The sequence below is a fragment of the Nothobranchius furzeri genome, chromosome 18, assembly GCF_043380555.1.
Source record: "Nothobranchius furzeri strain GRZ-AD chromosome 18, NfurGRZ-RIMD1, whole genome shotgun sequence".
Lineage (NCBI taxonomy): Eukaryota > Metazoa > Chordata > Actinopteri > Cyprinodontiformes > Nothobranchiidae > Nothobranchius > Nothobranchius furzeri.
Window position 1 is genome coordinate 31,070,363 of NC_091758.1, and position 27,275 is coordinate 31,097,637.

A 27,275-nucleotide genomic window follows, 5' to 3' on the forward strand; every position below is an offset into this window, starting at 1 on the left:
CACGTTCCGGTTGGCCAAGAAATCATAATAATGTGAGAATATGAAAACAGAATCACTTACAGTCTTCTTTAAGAAGGGTGACCTGAGGGTGTGTTCCAACTATAGGGGGATCACACTCCTCAGCCTCCCTGGAAAGGTCTACGCCAAGGTACTGGAGAGGAGGGTCCGATCGATAGTTGAATCTCAGATAGAGGAGGAGCAATGTGGTTTTCGTCCTGGCCGTGGAACTGTAGACCAGCTCTATACCCTTGCAAGGGTGATGGAGGGGGCATGGGAGTTTGCCCAAACAATCCACATGTGCTTTGTGGATTTGGAGAAGGCTTATGACCGTGTCCCCAGGGGCACCCTGTGGGGGACGCTCCAGGAGTATGGGGTGGGTGGCTTTCTGTTAAGGGCCATTCAGTCCCTTTACCAGAGGAGCATGAGTTTGGTCCGCATAGCCGGTAGTAAGTCGGACCTGTTCCCAGTGAGGGTTGGACTCCGCCAGGGCTGCCCTTTGTCACCGGTTCTGTTCATCACTTTTATGGACAGAATTTCTAGACGCAGCCGTGGTGTGGAGTGTGTCGAGTTTGGTGGCAGGAGAATCTCGTCTCTGCTTTTTGCGGATGATGTGGTCCTCCTAGCTTCATCCAGCTCTGACCTTCAGCTCTTGCTGGGTAGGTTCGCGGCCGAATGTGAAGCGGCTGGGATGAGGATCAGCACCTCCAAATCTGAGACCATGGTTCTCGACCGGAAAAGGGTGGCTTGCCACCTCCGGGTCGGGGGAGAGGTCCTACCTCAAGTGGAGGAGTTTAAGTATCTCGGGGTCTTGTTCACGAGTGAGGGTAGGAGGGATCGGGAGATCGACAGGCGGATTGGTTCGGCGTCTGCAGTGATGCGGACGCTGAGCCGATCTGTCGTGGGGAAGAGGGAGCTGAGCCAGAAAGCCAGGCTCTCGATTTACCGGTCGATCTACGTCCCAATCCTCACCTATGGTCATGAGCTTTGGGTAATGACCGAAAGAACGAGATCGCGGATACAAGCGGCCGAAATGAGTTTCCTCCGTAGGGTGGCCGGGCTCAGCCTTAGAGATAGGGTGAGGAGCTCGGACATTCGGGAGGGACTCGGAGTAGAACCGCTGCTCCTCCGGATCGAAAGGAGCCAGTTGAGGTGGTTTGGGCATCTGGTCAGGATGCCTCCTGGATGCCTCCCCGGGGAGGTGTTTCGGGCATGTCCTGCCGGCAGAAGGCCCCCGGGTCGACCCAGGACACGTTGGAGAGGTTACATCTCCAATCTGGTCCGGGAACGCCTTGGGGTCCTGCCGGAGGAGCTGGTGGACAAGGCCGGGGAGAGGACGGCCTGGAGCTCCCTAATTGGGATGCTGCCCCCGCGACCCGGACCCGGATAAGCGGAGGAAGACGAAGACGAAGACGAATCACTTACAGTGACTCAGCACTTATACTTCCAGCTTCCAGCCTGTGAGATTCAGCATTGAGTTCTAGAGAAAGCTACGGAATGGCCGTCCGCAGCAAAACCTCTTTGACCCAGAGTTTATTTGACAAGCTGTCAAACCCTGCTAAAAGCTGCCTACCGCTGACACAGCAAGAATCCTTAAGATCCATTCGAGACGCAAACTAGTTCCAACCTGTCGTGACCTGGAGACGACTCTGGACTGACCTGGTCATACTGCGGTTTTTCCTACGGACTTCGGTACCTTGGGGTCAACCGACCCCCTGACATCTCGGATCATAAAGAGAGTCTCCACTTGGGGTACATAGACATGACAGATTGTGTCTGATGCCTTTCTGATAAGAACCAACTTCATAGTTTAACGCAAACCAATTATTTGACACCCAGAACTCAGTCCTTCTAGATACAAAAGTTCTGATAACCTCACATTCACATATAATTACCATAAATCACATTCCCTTCCCATGGGCTCACCACTCGTGGGAGGGGCCAAAGGGGTCAGGTAGTGCAGTGCTCACGTGGGCAACGTCAGTGAGACCTGGAGAGGTGTGGTTGGGAGGAACAGCCCCCCCCAATCTGAATTTGAGTGGTGTTTTGTTATTGGACTTCTGTGCCAGTCATAGATTGTCCATAATGAACACGATGTTCAGACATAAAGGTGTCCATATGTGCTCTTGGCACCAGGATACCTTAGTCTGCAGCTCGATGATCAACTTTGTTGTTTCATCTGACCTGCGGCCGCATGTCTTGGACACTTGGGTAAATAGAGGGGTGGAGCTGTCAACTGACCACTACCTGGTGGTGAGTTGGCTCAGATGGTGAGGGAGGATCCCGGTCAGACCAGGCGGGCCCAAACGTATTGCGAGGGTCTGCTGGGAACGTCTGGCAGAGTCTCCTGTCAGAAGGAGCTTCAATTCCCACCTCCGACAGAACTTCTAAAATGTTCCAGGGGAGGCGGGGGACATGGAGTCTGAATGGACCCTGTTCCGTGCCTCCATTGTTGAGGCGGCCGACCGGAGCTGTGGTCGCGGATCGTCAGTGCCTGTCGTGGTGGCAACCCCCGAACCCGCTGGTGGGCACCGGTGGTTAGGGATGCTGTCAAGCTGAAGAAAGAGTCCTATCCGGTCTTTTTGGCCTGTGGGACTCCAGAGGCAGCTGACGGGTGCCGGCAGTCCAAGCGGAATGCGGCTCGGGTGGTCGCCAAGGCAAAAACCTGGGCATGGGAGGAGTTCAGTGAGACCATGGAGCAAGACTTCTGTACGGCTTTGAGGAGATTCTGGTCCACCATCCAGCGCCTCAGTGGGGGGAAACAGTGCGCTACCAACACTATCTATAGTGGGGACGGTGTGCTGCTGACCTCTACTCAGGACATTGTGGATTGGTGGGCAGAATACTTTGGAAACCTCCTCAATCCCACCGACAGGTCTTCCAGTGAGGAGGCAGAGTCTGGGGACTTTGGGTTGGCCTCTCAAATCTCTGGTGCTGAGGTCACTGAGGTGGTTAAAAAGCTCCTCTGTGGCAAGGCTCCAGGGGTGGATGAGATCTGCCCGGAGTTCCTTAAGGCTCTGGATGTTGTGGAGCTGTGTTGGCTGATGCAGCTCTGCAATATCACGTAGACATCGGGGGCAGTCCCACTGGACTGGCAGACCGGGGTGGTGGTCCCCTTATTTAAAAAGGGGGACCGCAGGGTGTGTTCCAACTACAGGGGGATCACACTCCTGAGCCTTCCTGATAAGGTCTATTCAGTGGTTCTGGAGAGGAGGGTCCGTCGGACTGTTGAACCTCAGATTCAGGAGGAGCAATGTGGTTTTCGTCCTGGCCATGGAACACTGGACCAGCTCTATACCCTTAGGGGGATCCTGGAGGGTGCGTGGGAATTTGCCCAACCAGTCTACATGTGTTTTGTGGATTTGGAGAAGGCGTTTGACCACGTACCTCGGGGGGCCCTTTGGGGGGTACTCCGGGAGTATGGGGTACCAGGCCCTCTGATATGGGATGTTAGGTCCCTGTATGACCGATGTCAGAGCTTGGTCCGCATTGCCAGCAGTAAGTTGGGCTCGTTCCCAGTGAGAGTTGGACTCCGCCAAGGCTGCCCTTTGTCACCGATTCTGTTCATAACCTTTATGGACAGGATTTCTAGGTGCAGCCAAGGTGTGGAAGGCATCCGTTTTGGTGGCCTGAGGATCAGGTCTCTGCTTTTTGCAGATGATGTGGTCCTGTTGGCTTCATCAGAACGTGATCTTCAGCTTTCGCTGGAGCGGTTCGCAGCCAAGTGTGAAGCAGCTGGGATGAGAATCAGCTCCTCTAAATCTGAGACCATGGTCTTGATTCGGAAAAGGGTAGAATGCCTTCTCCGTGTCAGGGATGAGGTCCTGCCCCAAGTGGAGGAGTTTAAGTATCTCGGGGTCTTGTTCACGAGTGAGGGAAAACTGGAGCGTGAGATCGATAGGCGGATTGGTGCTGCATCTGCAGTGATGCGGGCGTTGTACCGGTCTGTCCTGATGAAGAGAGAGCTGAGTCAGAAGGCGAAGCTCTCGATTTACCGGTCGATCTACCCTCACCTATGGTCATGAGCTTTGGGTAGTGACCGAAAGAACGAGATTGCGGATACAAGCGGCGGAAATGAGTTTTCTTCTGAGAGTGGCTGGGCTCTCCCTTAGAGATAGGGTGAGAAGCTCGGTCATCCGGGAGGGGCTCGGAGTAGACCCGCTGCTCCTCCACATCGAGAGGAGCCAGTTGAGGTGGCTCGGGCATCTGGTCAGGATGCCTCCTGGACACCTCCCTGGTGAGGTTTTCCGGGCACATCCAACCGGAAGGACACCTAAAGGTAGATCCAGGACACGTTGGAGGGACTATGTCCCTCACCTGGCCAGGGAACGCCTTGGGATTCCCCCGGAGGAGCTGGCCCAAGTGGCTGGGGAGAGGGAAGTCTGGGCCTCTCGCCTAAAGCTTGGTTTATGCTTGACGCATTCACTTTCCGCTTGGTGATGCGGCTCGCGGCTGGAACGCGCTTCACAACTTGCAGCATTTATGGTTCATGCGGCTTGTCTCTGCGATGAGCCAATATTCTCTCAAACTGAGCAGGGCAACATGGAGCTCTACGGCATGCATCCAACACTACACCATAGTAGAAGTAGTAGTACTGTTTACAACATGGCATTCCAGCATTTTTTAACAACATCCTCATCTTTTCCGACAGTGCGAGCTATTTCTCTCCAAGAATTATTAACAACATGTTGATTGTGGTGATCTTTGAGAGCTGAATCCTACAAATGTCTGTATTTACGAACCTCTGCCATACTAATTCTTGCCGGTCCGCCATGTTTTTTCGCGTCCGACCGTCCGCGTGGTTACAAAATTTCCTAGGTGCGCGGTGCGGAAATTTTGGGCCGTACGGAGGCGCGGTGGAGGGGCGTTGTTGTTAAAATGACGCAATTTCGCCGCGCGGAGCCGTGCGGACCTCGCGGATGTGTCAAGCATAAACCAACCTTTAGGCTGCTGCCCCCGCGACCCAACTCTGGATAAGCAGATGAAAATGGATGGATGGAGTGATGGATGGATATCACAATCCACCCTCCTAGAGCCATCCATCACGGTAATATTAGTTAACTTGTTGTGTTTTCAATTGTTTGGAAAATAAATTCTTACTTTTTTATAAACCTGACTCTCTTCTTGAATTAATACGAAGTGTTCTACAATCCCTGAATAAACAAAGAATTCTAAATCTTCTGGTTAAACATTACAGACCAATCAGACAGGATTTCCATATTTATATGGAAATTCACATCACATTGGTCAAAGTGTAGAGTAGTATATTAAGCTTTAAAAGCACCCAAATACATACAATAATTACCCTCTACATCTAACATCCATAATGAATAAGTGAAAACCAGACTAGAAAGGGTCAGTCAGTTCTGAGAAACTCAGACCACATATAATACTAAATTCCACTCCAGCTGATGCCTTTTTTCCAAGTCTACATGTCAGCTGTGCCATCCTCAGAACCGGACCTGCCGTGTCAGCAGAACCACAAATGGAAAAAGCTGGTCTCCCCTACCGCAGCAGAAAAGACGACGTGTTTGGATGTTTTTATTTGGGCAAAACCTCAGGATTATTTAAAAAAATATATATAATAAAAAAAAACACAGAACAGCTCTACATAAACCATCAGAATACAGTAAATACTGAATAAATTTACTCCAGAATCAGTTTAGCTCACAAAACCCCAAACTTAAGGATTACTGGTCTCCATGAAGTTGCTTACAGAACCAAAGAGGACGAGCCTTCAGTAAAAATAGAACTGCAGCTTATAATCCACTCACACCATGACACGGCACTAATGGCACATCAGCTGGGAGTTTGGCCTGATGCCTCCTGCAGCATGTTAGGACAACAAGATGAACAGTGTGCACAGAGGGGAGGGGGGGGAGGTTGGTATTTATAGCTTTTGGACTGTAACTGGCCAGTGAATCTCGGCTTACTATAGTTATGCAAAAGGCCCGGGCCAAACAGCTGGCTGGTGGACTTCCTGCAGTTACAAGTTATTCTGTGTGATGGACAAATGCTGATCCAGAAATCTATAAAACCGATCTGAACCTCGTTACATCCCGTCCAGCTCTGCAGGACGGACCTCGAGGTCAGCGTTCTTTCAAGCATCATTTTAGTTTTAAAGATAAGACTCCCAGACATTTTGTTGTTTAGTAATAAGCTGATCTGAGGGAAGCATCTCTCTGCCAAAAGAGAGCTGCATTTTCTGCCGTTCTTCCGGCTCCATTTCCCGTTTGTGTTTCAGCAAACTGAGCACGGGCGGACTCACCGCTTTGAGAATGTCCACGGCCTCCGTGCTGAGCCATGACGCGTAAACGATGTCTTCATTGAGGATGGACTCGAACAAGTCGTCTTCGTTCTCTGCCTCGAAGGGGGCGTGTCCCGACAGCATCTCGTACAGCAGCACCCCAAGCGCCCACCAATCGACGGAGGCGCCGTACATCATCTCCTGCAGGATCTGCGGGGACGTCACATTGTGCGTATGAGGTTAACCATTACAATATCAAAATCATTAAAGACTCACCAGCAAACAAATCCAAAGTGTGAGCTTTAGCAAATGTCGGATTAGTGCTCTGCCACAACCTGGAATTTTCTAAAGAAGCCTTTCATAAATCCAGACACTCAGACATGAGGACATATTAAAGCCCTCAAATGGAAAACAAACAGGACTCTGAATATCCATGTTGATGAGTAAATCAGGTCTTCTCGAGTAAATACTCGAGTTTACAAGCTGAACTAACACGTTATTTTTACGGAGGAGCCTGATGGAGAATCTGTCTGCTGCATCATAAACATCTTGGTGTCCAGAAGGCTTCCATTTTTGGTTCTTTTTTTTTTTTTAACACAGGAAAGGTGAGTGGAGAGCGAGCCGCAGAGGGCCCTCTGCGGCTCGCTCTCCACTCACCTTTCCAGTGTTTTAAAAAAGAACCAAAAATGGAATTAGAAACTAGACACAGTAAGAACACACCAAATATCTCCAGAAGGCTGAAAATGCAAAACACAATAATTAATTATGTGGTGTTTAGATGTTTAGCACACTGTAAACCAGAATTTCTTTAAAATAATCAAATGGTCACAGTAGGTGAAACTCAATATTTCTAAACAATTTTTTCAAACTGAAACGTGTTGAGTTAGATTAACACTTTCGGTAATATTTTACAATAAGGGTCCCTTCATTAACATTGCCGTTATTGTAAACTATTAAGTGTCCTGGGGGGGGGGGTCTGCTTAGTAATGCATTACATATTATGGTTAAGCAGTTGTTAATACTTTATTTAATAGTACATTGTCAAGCATCAATAAACTAAGTAATGTTAATAAAGGGACTCTTCTTGTAAAGTTTTACCAGATTTACTTAACTATACTTAACTCAAACTTTTCAATTAAACTGAAACTGAACTGTGTGTGTGTGTGAATTAAGCATAACTTAAACAACTTAACTGGAAATCTCTCTCTCTCTCTCTCTCTCTCTCTCTCTCTCTCTCTCTCTCTCTCTCTCTCTCTCTCTCTCTCTCTCTCTCTCTCTCTCTCTCTCTCTCTCTCTCTCTCTCTCTCTCTCTCTCTCTCTCTCTCTCTCTCTCTCTATATATATTTATATATATATATTTATATATATATATATTTATATATATATATATATATATACATACTCCAGTTTGTGTATAAACAAAAGGCCAAGAAACTTCTGCTCAGCATGTTTATAATTTTGTCTTTTATGTATGTGCTTCTTGGTGTATTTGAGGCAATCATCTTCAATTTTTTTATGTTTTTGCTTTGAATGCTTGAGTGGAACGATGTCAGTGTTTTTGACATTTTGCACTTGAAGCAATGACGACAGAGGCTATTAAATATTGAGTTTTGCTTTGTGTGTGTGTGTGTGTGTGTGTCTGTGTGAGAAATTTGTTAAAATGTTTGCGTTATGGTAACTTATTCGGGTTTATAGTGCATTTGTGTGCAAAATATAGTTCTGCGACATTTTCAGCCAGCTGCCAGCATAACTGTCCTGATTTGGTTATTTAAAATAATTTCTAGTATTCTTGAGAATTATTATGAATAATAAAATAGATTAAAATTCATTTGTTCAAGTATTTTGACCATGGGTGACTAGAATGGTATTTGAGGACAAATTTTATCTACAGTATAATTAGCCTTTTTGAGATGTTTTATGACTACAGTAGAGTCCATTTGTGTTTGAGTAAAGCACAGAGCATCACGCCACAGGCAAACTCTCCAATAGAAGTTTCATTCTGAGAGGACCATAAAATCACTCAAGACAAAATAAAAAATGGATGCAGACAATCAAAAAGCAACCTAAAGTGCTCCAGGCCTCGAGCCATGGAGGAGCTTTATATTTCAGCAAGATGCTGCTGTCAAGAGAGCCTGAGCCAAACCTGCATCTGTGTCTTATCACCAAACACGTTGCTGTGTGAACTAACCAGTGGTGCCCCCAAGGGGTGGCCAGGAAAATGCTGCCCCCCCCCCCCCCCCCCGAAAAGACCAAAACCATAAATGCATCTTATTTATTCAAGACATAAATATAAAACACAACATAAAATTTTAAAATTAATGAATAAAATAATAATCAGATATTTGTTTCTGCTGCTCACCATTTAAAAAAAGTTTATATCTCCATAGTTTTTTGTGAAGACAGCATCAGGTGAGTTTATATATATATACAAAATTTATTTTTCTGAAATGTTAGTGTTTATCAAATTTGAGTTAAGTGTTTTGGATACATAATGTTTTTTGTTTTTTTTTTAAATAAAAAGGAGCAATGTAAGGACCAATTACATGTGCCAGCACAAAATTTTCTGTCTGGCCACACTTCTCAAAAATTTCTGGAGGCGCCCCTGGAACTGACCTCTGGGGCAATATAATCCGGGGTCCCACAGAACGTTCCGGTTACCGCACCGTCACGTATTCCTTCCTTGCACATGCCGAAGTCTGCCAGCTTACAGTGACCGTCTTTGTCCAGAAGGACGTTGTCCAGTTTTAGGTCCCTGAAAGTCAGAAAGAACCAAATGATTAGATCCTAGTTATATCTCATGATCGTGTAAATTTGTGGTGCTTTTGGGGACAAGAACATTTATGCAGCCGTTACACAACTGGTTTTACCTTTGGGACACATCGAATACAAAACACACACACACACACCCTTGTTTCCACAAGGAACAGAAATTCAAGCCTTCACGACAATAGTAAACAAAAAATGGTGTGTTTATTTGGTGCTGCTTTGTGCTCGTGTTGGCCAGTACTTTGTCATCTGACAGGGAGATTAAAGCTGCTGAGTGTTGGGTCTGGAGTTAAGCTCTGATCTGAGATCAGGTGACCCAGATTCATGCAAAGGTCACAACTGAGAAGACTTGACCTGACGCAAGGCCGAGGATGAATTGCAACACGGGCTGATGAAATAATGGAAAGCTTAATCGATGTGTTTGGATTTAAAGATTTCCTGTTTCAAGTTTTGCGAATCAGGAAGACCCAACAGCTGATTGAGCATCGGTTTGGGTGGATTCATCTGGTTTATTGTTCTCCACTTTGAGCTGATTGTGTAACTCTCGGGTTTTATGGACCACGGTGGGTTTAATCAACCAATCAACACAAACAGCTCAGATTTTAGTCCCCCCCGAAACAGAAGGCACTCTTATCAGATGTTTAACGGAACGAATGCAACTAGATCAAGATGCTGCTCAGCAGGGCATTTTATCCTTTAGGTCAATTTCTGCAACTCTTTCAGAGTGAATATGTTCAGCATGAGCTGCTTTAATACGATCTTCTATCCCACTTTGAATATGAAGATGCTCTAAACATTAATCAAACAGCCTCGTTAGATCTCAAAGTTCGACTTTGAGCCTTCGTCTATGTGAACCTGTGAACTGGGTCACTTGAACACTTTGGGTGAAAAGCAAACAGACTGAGCTCTGACATTATTTTTCAGGCTCTGAATCACCACCAGACAAACGACACTCATGTGCAAATTTCCAAAAAGAGGAAATGATGACAAATGCTGTGACGCAGAAAGATGGACAGATGTTAGATCTATGTTTTTTTATGTAGATCTGTTTTTATCTATATCTCTACACAGACAAGCTGTTTTATTTACATGACTAGATGTCGAATTTTTAAAATCTATTTTGTAATTAATTCTTTTAAAAATGCATCAAAAAGAGATTTTGTGAAGCAGCTGCAGATCTGTTGACTCAACCTAACGACTTCTCCAGTAAAGTGAATCAAAAGTCTGATTTCTTCACCTCATTTCCCCCCCAGATGTCTTTCTGAGATCAGGAAGCAAGGACACTATGTGACATCGCAGGAACACATAAACCATGGCCACAACTTTTATTATTCCAACACCAAATCACGGTGAAATGGACAGCTTTGGCTCAGTAAACTGCAGTGGCATTACATTCACGCAGGCTGTCAAAGGACACATGAGCTAAATATAGCTGAGAGTTTACTGTTAGCTCACATGATGGTCCCTATCATCACGCACTGGCAGGGAGCCATGCAGCCTCCTGAGGGCACACGGTGTCACAAACGGTCTAAAAGTAGGATAAACAATGATTTATGAGGCAGAGATGGAGGGAAAACGCCCAAATCCTAAAGGTACCGATACGTCCTCTTAATATTCATGCTTCATATATAAATCCACATCTTTTAAAGTTACATTTCAAAGAATTAAAAATGCTATTTGAGCTTTTATTATGTAGGCTGATTCTCACCTTTGTCACTATCATAACCAGTAGACTAGACCAGTAAAGCATAAATCATCCTTTCAGTGTTTTATTGAGCAATCTAAGCAGTAATGGGAAAAAAAAACGCCATCAGCATTGGATCTTGGTAACCATGGTTGGACTTCGGTTCTTAAGAGAATTAAATCAGCGTCATCCTTTTCTTTTTTCGTTATTAATTCAGTCATCTTACACCATCTAAATGGAGTTGAGATCTGAACTCTTTTGTAGCTAAGATCATTTTTTGTTCTAGTTTAGTCTTGTTGCATTAACCATCACCCGACTGATGACCGCTATTTGAAATTACCACATAATTTAAACATAAATTCTCTTTAAATTGATCAAAACACCCATTTATTCAGAAAAGAAAGCAGCTTCAAACCATGACTCTCCCTCCACCGTGCCTTAAAGCTGCTATCTGGCGTGGTCCCTTTCAGGAATTCTGTATCATTTTTCAGAGACACATAAAAGTGATTGTCTTTTCATGTAGTGTGATGTATTGTAGGAAATACGCACGCCCCCATCCCACAGAGCTCAACGCAATATGAACCGAGTGTCGGTCAGCACTAACCAATAGCGTTAGACAACCGCTTACGTACAGACGTCATTCACAAAGTGTGCTCAAGCGTTTAAGGATGTACCTCAGTTGATGAAGGTTGGCGACCTTTCTCACGCATAAGTAAGTCTTTAAAACATAAATATATGAATACACAACATAACGTGAGCATAATGATTGCAAAACAACATGTTTTGACAGCTAGAGGAGAACATTCACGAAAAGAGGCGTTGCTTTTGGCCTTAAATGCAGAAATGAAAGTAGGTCATGATGTGGTACACTTGTCAGACACTAGATGGCGCCATCCCAGATAAAAGAAAAAATACGGACAGCTACTTTAAAGTTGGAAAACGGAACATAAACACCAAAGTGACATCTAGTGTGTGGAGGTTGTAAATGCAACAACAGAACAAGATTTCCAGCCGTCTGTTGTAGGCTTCACCTGAACTCACTCTGGTTTTAGAGCTTTTATGGTAGCTCCTCTTCTGAGAAGAATAACTTCTTCTGGGCTCAGAAGCGGCTGCTTGACTCGCAGAGTCTGCCAATTTCCACAGTTCCAGCCTCGCTATGCCAAGCGGACTGTTTACCATATTTAGCAAGCTGCAATGGTGCCCTCTAGTGGCTGGTAGATGGAAACATCAACCCAGTGTCGTGCCCGTTTTTATTAAAAAAATAATCAAAAAATAGCTTTTAAAGGAAACACTGTACCTTCATTCTGCACATCTCTAAATGCCCCGTGGAGGGATTATATTTTTAAATGTAGAGCTATTTATTAAAGGGGAAAAAGACATTTTTTATTGAATTGTTTCATATTCAACCCTTAAAGCTGGGAGCAGATAGTGATTTAGCTCATTTTTAGTAAAAAATAAAACATTTCTCATCTGTTAACAGAACATTGTTTAAGCTGGGATCTAGTGCACATCAGTGGTTAGCTTTAAAATGTTTATAGCTGTAGATTTCACATCATGCTCCTAACATGACCCTTGCTGGGCAGGACATGTGCCCTTTCAACACTCCTGAATTTCATCCATTTGCAGGAACGTTCATGTTATTGAAGGTCTGACGAAACACTTTGTTTTCCCCGTTTGTGCAACTCTGTAATGCTCCTTCTCCAGTGAAAGTTGTGAGAGCAGCTGAGGTCATAGCCGTTCGTTTTGACAAGCGCAGACTGGCAGAAACCATACTGTGTGTGTGTGTCCCTGCAGGGAGGGCGTCCTCCCACATTTCAGCCCATCAAAAGGAACACAACTCGGAAATTGAATTGGAGAAATCCATCCAATTAAAGCATCGACTAACTGAACAATCAGACCCAACTCACAAAGAACCAAAACATTATGACACCGTCTGCATTGGTTGGTTTGTACTTCCCTCGGCTTGAGGGCGATCAAGAGGATCCTTTTTAGAAGAAAGTACAATAATATTTATAATTCACACTAACTTTATTGTGTGTGTGTGTGTGTGTGTGTGTGTGTGTGTGTGTGTGTGTGCGTGCGTGCGTGCGTGCGTGCGTGCGTGCGTGCGTGTGTGTGTGTGTGTGTGTGTGTGTTTGGTCCAGACCTGTATATGACGCCTTTGCTGTGGAGGAACATGAGAGCAGAAGTGATCTCCGCCGTGTAGAAGCGCGCCCTGCCCTCTTCGAATTTCCTGGACTTCTGGATGTGGAACATGAGATCTCCGCCATTAACGAACTCCATCACGAAGAAGAGTCGGTCCTGATGTTTGAATCAGAAGATGACATATAACACTTGGTGAACTCAGACCACGGCTGAGGTGAAAAATAAGCTGTGACCATGAACAGAAAGAAGTTACTGATTTCAGTGCAGCCAAAAGGACGCTTCTTTGCGTCATTACACGTAAACATCAAAAAGTGATTTTAAAAACAAGATGCATTAAAATGAAGACATCCTGCAATATGAAAGGATTGTTTTGTACATTTCTATTAAAATTATCTATCAACGCTGATGCTGGGGGTTTTGTGTTTGTATATAAATTAGTTGAAAGCTTAAAAAAATAAACACAACAGGCAAAAAAGTTGGATTAAAGGCAAAACCTTATTGTTTAACTGTAAAACAAAACAATCACCTACCCCCTACACAACAGGCTAAACAGCTCTTGTTTACTCCTCTGAACACAGTTACCAAAACTATTTAAAAAAAGAGAATTTCACACTTTTGTTACAATTTTAACAAGAAAACGTGGTGATGAACCACTGATAAGAATAAAACTGTGGAGAGTTGGTGAGAACAACCAATCAGGAGGTGTTTTACTCTTTCTTCTCAATCTCGCACACAAGACTGAGAATCTGCTGCTACCTGCTGGGCAACTGAGGAACTACATGCTTCAGCTCCACTGCAGGAACACAAAACATCCCTGCTGTGGGTTTCTTTTACACTATTAGCATTCATTACACATGCACATAATGTTAATTATAAATATATGTGCAGAAATGATTAAATGTCTAATATTAAATAGTTTTCCAGATTTTAAACATCTTCAAACAGGGAAGAGTTATTGTTGTTCACTGTTTTCTAATTCTGCAAGTCACAATGTTACCAGCTTTGGCTGAGGAAGTATCAAAAATATATCAGTTACACAGATCTATGTGCAAAGAAGATAAAAAAATGTAAATAAAGTGAGAAGAAAACAGAAACCGCCCCTTTAGTTGAGTAGTACTGACCGGTGTCTGGAAACAGCAGTAAAGCTCTGTGAGGTAGGGGTGCAGACGCGCCAGTGAGAGCACCCGCTTCTCAGTCATGGTGCACTCGACGTCATCGTCCTGCAAAATGATGTCCTTCTTCAAAACCTTGATGGCAAAAACGCGGTCTTTGCCGTTAAGTCTCGCCAGCATCACCTGCACACAAAACATGCAGGCGGCGTTACTCAGCTGAACCAGCTGTTTAATCCTGTAGCTTTCAAAGTTCAACTTTTTGGGTTAATTGCACTTTTATAATGATTATTTTATCTCTCACTTAGAGATAATAGACAGTGCATCAAATCTGTTTTATTTCTGGCTCCATAAAAAACTGATCGCTTCAATTAGAACTGGTGGTGATAAAAGCCTGTTAGTTTCTGGATGCAGCATCTGATTAAATCAATGAATTAATACAGCTGTATGAAAATAAATTGTGAGAAATAGGCTCAAAAATATTTACCAGGTCAGTGAGTATTGGGAGAAGATTTTGCACACAGGCTCTAGTCTACCCTCTGCAAATGCATTGATACGGAAAACAATGTAACGTTTTATTTGTTCCCCCAAATTTTTGTATTTTCTTTACATTTTTTAGAGAATTGCAGCTAGTCTAAATTCCACTTTTCCCACTAGCCATGAAACCAACTAATCTGTCCTCATTGGTCATTCCCACCTTGCCAAAGCTGCCTTTTCCAAGTACTTGAAGAAATGTAAAGTCTGAAATTCCCATACGAGGGATCTGCTGTCGAGTTTCCGAGCATGTACTCTCCCTCCTCTCCGAGGACTTTGTCCTCGGCTCTGAACTCTTCACCTGCAAATTCACCAAAAACATTATTGCGTTTAAAAATCACACTGAAGCAACAATTACCTCAGTCTGTGGGGGGAGAAATGAATCGTTCATACCATCGTGTTTCGTTTGGAAAGCCCTCCAGCCTGCAGACCCATCTCTTTGAGCTTATTGGCCAGCTCCACACTGTTGACCCCACAGTTGGGAGCGATGTTGTCTTTGCAGCGGATGTGAACGTTGATTTTACAAACTGCAAAAAACAAACCAGACAAATGCAGCCTAAAAACAGAGCTGATCTGATGCAGATTTTGGGAAGCATGTTTTGATGCGGTCCTTACTCTTGCAGTGCAGCCCCTGCCTGACGATCCCCCACAGCAGCGAGCCGCAGTGATCGCAGAAGGTGGGCGACTTGTAGCTGTGGATGTTGAACTTGTGAGGGATGTTGATGCTGAAGCCCTGGGTTGCAGGCTGCTGGAATTAGACACGCAATCTGAATTATGATGCATAAAAATGAACACATTTTGTTTTTATTTTAAGTGTGACTTTTATTTTTATTAGTTGCTGTGCTTGCTTGGAACTTTCCAGAGGAAGGAAAATTTGTGCTGTTCTGGCGAAATAAAGAAAAGCAGAATGCTGAAATGCAAAAATGAGTAAATATGGATGGATGTGTTTAAAGATGCACGCGGGCCGGTTCAGTGGTAGACTCATTCTGAAACAGGAAGCTGTTGGGTCTACTGATCACTGCAGGTGTGTGTGTGTGTGTCTCAGGGGGGCTGGTATTCCTGCACTTCCTGAACTAGAAGAAAATAACCAACGTGGTAAAATAGTGTCAGTCAACACTGCGTCGCCTACAGGTTGTGCAGAACAGCGCTGCCAGGTTCCTGACTGGGACCAGGAAACGGGACCACATCAGTCCAGTTCTGGCCTCCCTGCACTGGCTTCCGATTTCCTATCGCTCACAATTCAAAATACTCGTCTTTGTTTATCATTTCTTCCAGGGTGGTGCTCCCCCTATCTGGCCACACTCCTGAACAGACATTCCCCATCACGCGCTCTGCGCTCCTCTGACCAAGGCCTGCTCGCTGTCCCTCGGTCTAGGTGTCGTACCCGTGGGGACCGGGCTTTCTCAGTCCTAGTACCGTTACTCTGGAACCAGTTGCCACCCTCAGTTAGGCTGTCCCCTTCTCTGCCAGTCTTTAAGAATCACCTAAAAACACACCTCCTCCGCTTGGCGTTTCCAGAACATGTTTGATTATGGCCCTCTATTATGTTGAATCCATTCCACAGTTTTCATTGGTACACTCACTCCATCCACTCAATCCAATTGTGTTTCACACATTTGTATTTTACCGGAATGTTTCATCTATCTTGTTATTTCCATTTTGTATTTTGTAATTTGTATTTTGTAATTTGAATTTCTTTTATTGTTGATTTATTCAGTATAATTACTTACAACTGTACCATGTTCAGCGCTTTGGGCTTCCTGACAGGGTTGCGGAAGGCGCTTTGTAAATAAAGCTTTGATTGATTGATTGATTGATTGAATAAATTAGATTTTCCAAACATGCTGATGATTTTATTTTTGAGAGAACCTAAAACCTGCTGTTGCAACCCTAACCCTAACAAGGTGTTAGCTGCAGATACCTGCTCTTTTGCTGATTTCTTCTTCATGCGCGGACACTCCGTAACAACCAGCTCGTGGCATCGTTTATGAACCACACAGGTACACACTGGAGAAAAGAAAGCATGTCACCGCGGTTGCTTTTATGATCAGGTGGCTGCAGCATAAAGCACATAATGAGAACACACAGGAGAACTGCACACCTTGACACTGGTAACCCTGTTTTCCAAAAGCACCCCTGCAGCAGAGAGAATGAGAAAAGATCAGTTTTATCAACAAGTCAGCAGGGATTTTCTGGTTTGACTTTCTCACCAAATGAACTCTTTGCAGTGAAAACAGAAGGTGAACTGGCGAAGGTACGTGGACATGAACTTGTGTCCGTTGACTTGGTGGACCCTCCGTCTCACAGCGCCCTGCCGCGTCCTGGTGAACTGCTTGTGGCCGTTTTCTTTCAATAAGGCATCATCTGTAAACAAAATGAGAGAAGAACAACAACAAGAGATTTTACTATCAGCTCTGCTGTTGTTTACATCAAAATAATAAAAGTTTATTTAACTTGTTTTATGATTTATGAAGCAAACAAGCTGAATTACAACATTAAAAAATCAACACCAAAATGAACAACAGCAGAAGAAAAATGTGGAAAATGTGAACTTAAACAAATAAAAAGTAAAACAGTAGGGAGTATACATGCCATTTGAACTTTGTGCACATTTATATGGTTTACCCGACTTGTTTTACATTCATTCTGCTAAGTGTGAGCTCACCACTGTGTAAATGTGAGCTTAAAACCACACTGGTGTTATGGAAACCTTTGTGTAGAGCCCACGCTCTGCCCCTGCAAACAGCAGATAGATGGGTTGTAATGGTATGAAAGGGGTGTGAAACCAAGCATTAAAAGTTCCAAGACTGCTATATTTAAAATGAGTTATTTAAAAAAAATGATGAATGTTGTGTTGTAAATTTAATTCAGTGATCGTCAACGACATCCTGATACATAGTTTTGGTGTTTGTTTTTTTGTCATGTGATTTTTTCCCCCCTAAAAATTTTTTTATTCTGAATGTTAAATATTAACAAAGGGATATAATCATATTTTTTACTAAATGGATGCAATCATATCTGACCACTGACGAAATGTCGATAAAAGCGATTTCCTGACATGCCTGACCTCTTTTTGTGGTGGCGATAGAACACCTGATTGCTTCTTTTCTTGTAATGAAGATCCAGCCAAGTTTAATCAGACAAAATATTTCATACTATATGAGGAACAAAAGAAGCGCTGATCTATCTAGAGTCAGAGGTCTTTTTGCAAAAGGTGTCTTGTCTCTTGTGGTCACGTACCTAAACCAGCAAGCATTATATGAGACGTACAACTACAGAGACGGATGCTTAATATCGGTATTTTGTGCCTTATTTGCCCTCTCAAATGTGTAATAATAGCTGATGCACAACATTTCTGAACATTAATTTGTTTTTGAACACTGAATTTAACCAACTGTTGAATCTTAATATTTTTTTTGCCCTGTATTAAAATCAAACATTTACCCAAAGTTAACAGGTAAATAAAAACAAACACCAGTTGACAATAATGTTTTAGAGCATTTATCAAGCAGATGTTTTTCATGAAAATAAATGTAAAATTTAATATATTTGGTAGCAGCGACATGGCTGCCCGTAGATGTGCCTGGTTTTAAATTGGCTCTAATAAAGAGATATGTTGGCCGATCCTTAACTCAAACCCATTTGTTTATCTTCAGTGGTGCCCCCAGAACATTTTCATGGGGGGGCCCAGATCAGGCTAGTGAAAAATTCTGGGGTGGCACACCAAACAGGTCTATGTGGTAACTGCAGGAAAGGTTACCTTTGTTCTTTTTCATTAAAGGGGAACTAGGCAGTTTTGGCTTGCTTTTAGCACCCCCTAGTGTTGTTTGTAGGACTGAAAGCATAACTTATCCTCTTGCTGTGCGTTCGTCGTCTTAACGCCTTAATCTAACAGCTGAAATGTCTCCCCAGCCTTCCTTTGTGTCTACAGGAGTGATAGATCACCAAATGAAACAAATCACCTGTGTTAATGATCTAAAACATGCAGGAAACAGACTACTACAGCCCCAGAGTACTGCCATTGATGACAAAAGTTGTCATTTTAAATCCAGCCGTTCAATGCAAATGATGACTAAAGTCATCACTTTCTTTTACAGCAGCGGCCCAAAACGATCTCCTAACACGTGGATTTTCTGCTTCCTGATCACGTGACGTGTGATATACGCAGATGAAGATCGGCTTTAGAGCTGAGATGTTTGTTCAGATGTTTGTTCTGATGACTAAATTCATCATTTGCATTTTTTTACTGTGTGGGCATCGGAACGAGCCCCCGCACCGTGAGAACAAACATCTCAGCTCTAAAGCCGATCTTCATCCGCGTATACCACACGTCACGTGATCAGGAAGCAGAAAATCCACGTGTTAGGAGATCGTTTTGGGCCGCTGCTGTAAAAGAAAGTGAGGTGTGAACTGGAAAAGCTTCTGTTGATCAAAATTTGACAACGGATTATGAAAGAATGGATAACGTTCCAAACACGCGGATTCTTCCTGATGTAAGAGACGACTCTACTCTTTGTTAGGTAGTTTTGGTGTTGACATCATCATAGTGCATAACGTTATGTGACTCTTGAAAAAAACTGTGAAACATTGAAAAACGCTGGCAAAGAAGGGCTTTTCTGATCAGAAAACAGCTGGCAGTTAATGAGTTCAGGAAAAAGACAAAATTGATTGCAGCATTTTTATTATTATCATTATTTATTGTTTTAGAATTTTTGAAAAGTGTAATTTTCCTGTTGCTGTCCACAAATATCCACAAAAGCGATTGAGATTTATGCTTTTTTTTAAATGTCTCTGTGACATACAAATATACTTAAATTATTAGTGACATTATTTATTAACATTTTATTAAAATAAATTTACTCATTGGAAAATGTATTATAATATAGATGATTTTTTAAAGGGAGGGGGGGCAAAGGGGTGGACATGGCCCATCCTGGCCACCCCTCAGAGGCACCCCTGTTTATGCTGTCATATGTCTAGTCTTTTTGTTGGCCTTCTGATCATCACTTCTTAGGTTGGTGTAGTTAGGGTGTAGGTGTTTCTGTCCAGTAATTACAACCCTGGTGTTCTACCAAGAAATGTACTAAACACAAGCTTAATTGGAAATTTCTGACTTCTAGGCAGCAGTTATGTAACATGAACCTTTGAATCATCCCTTATTTCTGGAGCACAGCTGCTATTTTGCTCATTTTCAGAACAATGGCACAAAACTAGAAACATCTAGCTTAAAACAAATGTTCAAACTTTACATTTTCTTATATGTGGGAATCTGATTCTGCAGATTTTAACCAACACAAGAAAGCTGGGAGTAATTCAATTTTGACTATTCATAAACTTGTGTTAGAATAGCAGATCATTCAACTTAAAATGGTAACTTTAAGTACAATAAAACTAAACAAATTGGGGCTATAATAAATGTTGTTCTTTTGCAGAGTTGTTCTTGTGATAAGACTATTATCTCTTCTGATATTATTTGTGCAGATAATAAAAATGCAAGTAATGTGTAAAACAGGAAGAAGATGTTTAATAATATTAAAACATTGGAGAAGAATGGTGCAACTAACATGCCATCTCCAGTCTGTAGGCCCAGCTTCTCCTTAACTAACCTGTAAGTGAACTTCCTCATCAGATACTAAATTCTGATCATGATGACTAAAGATGATCTGTGCACACACGAACAAACGCAAAATGAACTAGTTCCCACACGAACATGCATTCACATGTTCTTCTGCACATCCTGCAGGATCAAGCATGTATTTGTGTGTTTTGGAAAGACAAGACATGGCTGGATTTGCTGGCAGTTTCACCCGAAAGGTCACAAAGCTTGAATATTGACATGTGCACATGCAGAACAACAACATCCCCAGGGAGCAGAGTTCATACCATCCGTGAATGATCCGGTGAGCGTGATGATGACGTAGACTTTTCCCTCCGGCTCCAAGTCCATCTGGAGGAACACAAGCAATAAAGCACAATCATGTCTAAAACCTACGAGAAACATGAAGGAAACATGACAAAATAAACAATAATTAATGCACTTAATGTAAGTTAATAGTCAAATTAGTTGGGACAAGGCAGGATTTAAGTGGTTAAAAACGGAGATCTTTGTCTCAGACTCCCACGACACCGAAGGTGAATATAACTGCATAGTTTTCATTCCTTTGCTTCCACACAACGTCTAAAGAATCTGAATACGTAGACAGAGCAGCCAGTTGGGCAGGAAGGGTAGGCTGAAGTGATCTCATTATTATTTTGATCATCCCCGGCATGAGAGTGGAGTAAGGACACTCAATGGCAGTCAGACAAAATCGACTTCCTGCTGAAAACGGCTGAGTGGAAACTTAGGTCACTGTGTGCTTAAAACCAAGATCTATTTGTGTTTCATACACCCTTCCTGGAAAATGCTGACACGGCAAAACTGAGACATATTTAAATAGCATTAGAGTGAAAAAAGTGCCTTTAAGTGTCCTTTTCCTGTTTGTTTTCAGGCTCAGTCTATAGTCCAGACTGTAAATGTCCACCGTGAGACGTCCTTTTCGGCTAAACTTTGGCAGTTTCACTCTGGCACCGCAGTTTTAGTCACTTACAAGAACATCCTGCCTGAGCATTTAAGCTGTCAAGATGCTTTGTTTTGTTACCCTTCTGCAAAAGAGAGCAACGTTCAGACTGTTAAATCTCTGGATTTTAGACTTAGCAGCAAAGAAGGGCCCCAATTCAGCTGATTTATTACTTTAATTTTATTTATATAGTCTGTGAGTTTCTGTAAAAGAGAAAAAAGCAGATCTTATCAGGAGCGTCCTTCTTGTGAACGTTTGATGCTGCAGCAGAGAGGAGCGCTTTAGCTCCAACGCAGGATGATGGGAGAGTTGGAAAAGGGTTTAATTTGAACCAACTTTTATTTTCTTAAGTCTGCATTGCTTTTGCATGTGTTCACAGATAGTTTACTTCGCACACAGCAGAAAATAAAGCGAAGCATCATCATGCAGAGTCGGCGGCGAGTAGGAGGCAAAGGAAGCTGCCCTAAATATCATGAGTGTGTCATCCAGATCAAAATAGAAATTGAGTTAGTTTCGGAGACAAGTTGCAAAAGGCGACGTCACGGCTCACTAGACAAGACGCCCCAGGTGATCAAACTGAATCTGCGAGCTCAACTCTGAGCACAAACACCTAAAAGTCAGTGAGGAAGACGAGCAGCTGGATAAGAGCCAAGAGAAAATGAGTCTGCTGACGGACAGAGCACGGATCAGCTAGTGGGAACAGTGTGATAAACAGCCGTGTGGGCGTGTGGAGGCCTGTGTGTGATGTAGGCAAGGAACCAGCGCAGCACTACTTCTGCACAACAAAGATTCAGAAAGAAAAAAAAAGTCCTTAGTAGTTCAGATCTAACGGATAACATCGCAGAGAGAGCTGCAGGCCAAGTTCCACTTTCATACCACTTCCTCACAAAGCTTGGGGTCTTGAGTGCATGAAGCCGTCTTTGGTGTTTTTTTTTTGTTTTGTTTATTTATTTTTTTTTTTTTGCCATCTGTTGCAGCATCAGGCTGCAAGACACTCACGTCAAACGCAATTAATGGTAAAATGTTAAGATGCACTCAAGAAAACACCAAATTCTTCTGCAGCGAAATGCAAAGCAGCTTTTAACTGAAAGAGGATGACTGACAGGAAGTGAAAAATGTCCAAAAATATTCATTATTTGTGTGCGATGACAGTGAGGTGGTACATGGCAAAAAAAAAAAAAAAAAAAAAAAGCGGCTTCATGTCCAGGCCTGAACATGTTTGGGTGACATTGATCAACACCTTCGAAGTCCTGGAGGGGAGAAAGTAAGTCAGAAAGGAGAAACTCCAGTCTGAAGGGAGAAGCTTTAGTTTCCAGAGACGAGAGAGACTGAAGCATCAATTTAGTCTCAGAAATAGTGATAAAATAAATGGACTTATGCAGATTTGGATGCATAGCTGACAACTTGCATGTGTGGCCGGTTTCTACTGATTACTGTCAAAGCTTCAAAGCCAGAAGCTGTGAGACACGTTCAGTACTTGGCGAGAGCGCGCGGCCCGAGAAGATGGAGGAAATGACCTGAAAGAGCTCAGAGAGATGGACTCGTTCTGTTTCCAAGCTGAGAAAAGGTGCAAGTTAGTGGATCAGCTTAGATCAGGTGGAGGCACCACCAATCAGGTGCACTTGTGCCACTTCCTGTCTGCAACCAGAAATAATTTATTACAATATAGAATAACATCATTTATAACTTCCATGTTGGGATGATTTGCTAAATGCTCAAGTTTTAACATCTCATTTAAAATCAATATAATAATATTAAATACTCACTTTGGCCAAACCTTACAAGACAAAGGGCTAAAACTGTCAACTCAATGGTCCTCGCGGGCCACGAAAATGTAATTTTGTTAGATTTACAAAGTGTTAAAATTATTTAACCTGTTTAACCCTAACGCCCCCCCCCCCCCCCCAATTGGGGGCCTCTACAGTTTCATGTCCCAAACATCTACAACTGTCCACATTCTCCAAACACAACTAAAACCACAATCAAACAGCCCAGATGGGAAATAAGGTCATTTTAAATTGTAATAAATTAAGATACAATGATATCTGAAAATTATTTTAGAAGAGCATGTGACCTTCAGTGGTGTCTGCTGGGAAAAAAAAACCTTGAGCAAATGTAGTTGAGGACCCCTGGAATAAATAAAACAATTGACTACATTTCCTAAATGGAATTTGAACTCACAACCTCCATCCTGTCAGCACTTACACACAGGGCAGCTCTTCTAAAATTAAGTTCAAATATTATTTTATCTTAATGTATCAAAGACCAAAAATTGCCTTGTTTACAATCAAAACGGTTTTGATTGTAGCTGTAGCTGTGCTCGGGGAATGCAAACAATCACTGACGCTTGGGGCATGAAACTCCAAAGGCCCCCAATTGGGAGGCGCCTGGGCCCAAAGAAAAAAAGGCCTAGGGCCTAAAGGGTTAATGGTCACGTTTTATTAATCTGTGCTTATCAAGAAAAGTTCAATGCAAGTACTTTAGTTAAATACGAGGATAAAAATGTTAGATCGACACCAACAGCCCGCTGGAGAGGAGAAAAGTCATTATTCTAGAAATGTAAATGTTTGAGATCATTTGAATGACTAATTTGACTGAATTTACGTGGAAGCCATTTTTAAACGTATGTGTTTTTCTTTTTCTTTAAACATATACATATATACATATATGTATATATATATATATATATATATATATATATATATATATATATATATATATATAACTATATATATATAACTATATATATATAACTATATATATATATATATATATAACTATATATATATATATATATAACTATATATATATAACTATATATATATATATATATATATATATATATATATATAGTTATAGTTATTTAGTTGGATTATTGTAGTAACTCCATGCTCTGGTCTTGTTTAAAATAAATACCTCACCGTGTATCTTCTGCATCAAAAGGCAACTTCTGAGCTGCACATGCAGGGGTGGGTGTACAAAAATGTGGTAATGGTAGTACAAAGTACAAGTACTTTGTAACTGTACTTAAGTACAATTTTTCTGTATCTGTACTTTACTGAAAAGATTTTCTTAAGGCTTATTTTTTATTTTTACTCCACAGCATTTTAAAGCAGCTATATGTACTTTCTACTCCACTACATTTTCTAAAACGTTTCAAAGGTGATTTATTTCATTTCGTCTGCCCTCCAGCCCACCTTCTGTACAGTGGAGAGCGGCAGCACATCCCCTTGTCCTTGTTCCAAAGGTAACTGTAATTTGCAGTCTGCCCCCTCCCCTCCAGTCTGACAGTACTCTTCTACACACAATGTCTAGTAAAAAGTTAGCTGAATACTTTTACTTTTTTTTTACTTTAAGTAAATGCATACTTATTACTTTATTCTTGGATAATTCCACTTTTACTTAAGTAATATTTTATACCCCTTTGTACTTTTACTTAAGTGTCGTCTTTTGCTGTGGCTGTAGATCCCCTACTGAAGAAGCCAGGAGCAAGCTTGTAATGATCACACCTGGCCTTTGCCACAGGGGCGGTGCGGAGCAGGTGGGGAAAACGACAAGAACGTAACACTGGAGCGCAAAGGTGCATGTTTAAATGAGCAACACGGAGGGACAGAATGGTTTTGAATGTGGGTAAAACACCTACATCCTCCACAGGTGCGACACCCATGGTCGCACTGATTTACTCTGGGGGCCGCAAATGGCCGCCACGCCACACTTTGGACATGTCTGTAATAAAGTGGTTCAGGCATGGACGTAATTTTCACTTTAGAAGTGGGGGGACACGGGGGCGGGGGGGGTATCTTTACAGTATGCTCTAATGGGAAACAGGCTTCAACACAAATGGTTGTTTTCTGCTTGGTCCTAGAGCTCAACCAGTGTCCATTTAATATAGCGTAATACTGTTTTTGGATGGTAAAATGTGCAGGGGTCAAAACTTGACTTTGGAAAAATTGGGGGGGGATATGTCCCCCCTATCCCCCCCCCCAAAAAAATTACGTCCATGGGTTCAGGCAATGGATGGGTTAAATATTCAGATGAAATGCATTTACTGGAATATTTTGTGATGTGTAGAAGAAACTTTTAACTTAAATTTAAGTCACAAAAGTCAGATCTGTAAATCTCTAAATCTAATTGCGGTACAGAATGACGGCCATCAGTAATTGCTGATAAGTGAGGTTGGAGATTATTATATTTTAGGGATTACTGACTAGAAAGGGTTAAAATCCCAGGATGCTGGTTCAGACACAACCATTGTCTAGACAGAAAACAGGTTACATCCCTGGTTCCTCTCTGTGGGATAACAACACCGGTCCCTTTAAAATGGGAACTCGTCCCTGTTTTCCAGTTGGTTCCCAAACGTTTTGGACATTTTCAGCTGACAGGTTTCTGCTGACACTCACCCATCCCTCAAAGGTCTCTCCCGTGTTGGAGGTTTTGATCAGGTCCACGAACTGGATGGTGCAGTTGGCCACAAAGTCATCATAACCGATGGGAGTGTCGTGGAACACCGTCAGCTCGATCTGTTTACCGTTGTTGACGTTCAGGCAGAACTCCTCGTTGTACGTGGGCATGTTGGTTTTCTGCTTGGTGTGCGTCTGTCCAACTTTGAAGTCGTCCACCTTCACCATGATGTAAGGGTCCAGGGCTGGAGGAGCCTTGTTGAAGATGACAGTGTGGCGGGTGGAGAAGGTTGTGGGTTTCAGATCCAGAGCCTCCCCGATACGGAGCTTCAGATATCCATTAAACTTCATTTTTAATCAGCTTACGTTGGTAAAAATAATGGAAAAAAGCTAAAAAAAATTAAATATTATTAAATCACATCCACTTCATTATAAAAACCGAACTGTGTTGTCGTTGTTAGTCATCCTGGCGTGAACCTTTCCTCCCAGCGCGCACAATCTACTGGAAACCAGTTCCACCAACTCTCAGTAAATGGGAAGCTTCAGCGCTGCCATGCAGAGCATTAAGCTCAAGTTCCGCATTATTTAGACTCACTAGAACAGTCAACCTGACACTGACGGGTTTGGTTTGTCACGTGGTTTCAGTTGTAGTTGAGTTTCTCTAACGAGAGTACTGCACTACCCAGCATGCTTCACTCCATCAAATGAAAGTGTCCTGCTGCTCACCTGTTGCGCCTTCTTTTGGGAAACGCCGCGCCCTGCTGGTGTTTTTGTAAAAGTGCATATGAGGACATCTATGTTTATGTCAAAAGATTTTTTTATTTTATTTTCTTCCTTTAGGATTCCTCATTAAAAGATAAGCAAAACTTTCTATGGGCAGATATATTAACAATCTATCAACAGTACTCTATGAGGAGGAAGATAATAAAAGGGGGACAAATAAATACATTTCAAAATAAAACATAGTGACATGAAGTACAAACACGGTAGAAAACTAATTTAGATGAATAAAGCTTATTGTTATACACCACGATAAAGAGTTCTTACTGAATGGGGTCATGAAAACGTGTTACAATTTTCATTAACTAAGTCTCTTCCATCTAATTTGGCTTTATATGTTTAAACTGTTTTTATTGTTAGGGTGATGACCTTAGTGATCGGAAACACAGGAAATCTGTACTTTTGTATGTGTGTATATACATTTCCCGCCCTCTGGCAAGAGCATCTGGCTGCAGACATCAGCTGGCGTCCTTGCCGTGACAGGAAATGACGTATCCGGAAAAACAAGTGTCATTACCTTCACCGGAAGTCATTACCTTTGCCGGAAGTAGTTTTTTTTTCGGGTCATTACCTTTGCCGGAAGTAGTTTTTTTTTCTTGAATACGCTTTATTGACAAAGCACAAAAGTAGTTTGGATTTGTCAAAACCATACCGTGTCGTTTTTCTCTTCGATTTGTACACATTTAAGAGAAAAATTACACAGTGGGTCATTACCTTAACCAGAAGTCATTACTTTCACTGGAAGTAGTTTTTTAAAAAACAAAACTTACCGGATAAAGCTTTTTATTTCGGATTTTTTTTTTCTCTTCAGATCTGGACCGGCAAACTTAAGTAACGTTACCTGCGTTGCATGAAAATTGAATATTAAATCCCTTTGTTCTTCAGACAGGGAATTTTTTATGACAGTAGCACATACATACATACGTATACATATATATATATACACACACACACATATATGTATATATACACACACACAATAAAAGGCTGTAAAGTGAATTAAAAAACATATGGATAAAATGAGAACACGTTAAACTAAGACTTTTCAAAATGTGC

The 27,275-nt window shown here is 42.4% G+C and overlaps 1 protein-coding gene across 2 annotated transcripts in view; it reads right to left on the minus strand.

Annotated features, from left to right (window-relative positions):
* Window positions 1-26,007, minus strand: part of prkcha (protein kinase C, eta, a) — a 30,664-nt gene extending 4,657 nt beyond the window's left edge. Inside the window, exons 1-12 of one of the 2 annotated variants that reach the window (XM_070546752.1) lie at window positions 25,440-26,007; window positions 20,366-20,429; window positions 16,693-16,846; window positions 16,584-16,618; window positions 16,404-16,489; window positions 15,098-15,227; window positions 14,876-15,009; window positions 14,646-14,783; window positions 13,961-14,134; window positions 12,841-12,995; window positions 8,858-8,996; window positions 6,266-6,454 (exon numbers count right to left, since the gene is read on the minus strand). In XM_070546752.1, the coding sequence (XP_070402853.1) occupies window positions 6,266-6,454; window positions 8,858-8,996; window positions 12,841-12,995; window positions 13,961-14,134; window positions 14,646-14,783; window positions 14,876-15,009; window positions 15,098-15,227; window positions 16,404-16,489; window positions 16,584-16,618; window positions 16,693-16,846; window positions 20,366-20,429; window positions 25,440-25,790 (1,749 nt within the window). In that variant the 5' untranslated portion in view covers window positions 25,791-26,007. Of the gene's footprint in view, window positions 1-6,265; window positions 6,455-8,857; window positions 8,997-12,840; window positions 12,996-13,960; window positions 14,135-14,645; window positions 14,784-14,875; window positions 15,010-15,097; window positions 15,231-16,403; window positions 16,490-16,583; window positions 16,619-16,692; window positions 16,847-20,365; window positions 20,430-25,439 lie in introns of both variants that reach the window. The other variant, XM_070546751.1, reaches the window with a different exon arrangement.
* Window positions 26,008-27,275: the final 1,268 nt, after the last annotated feature.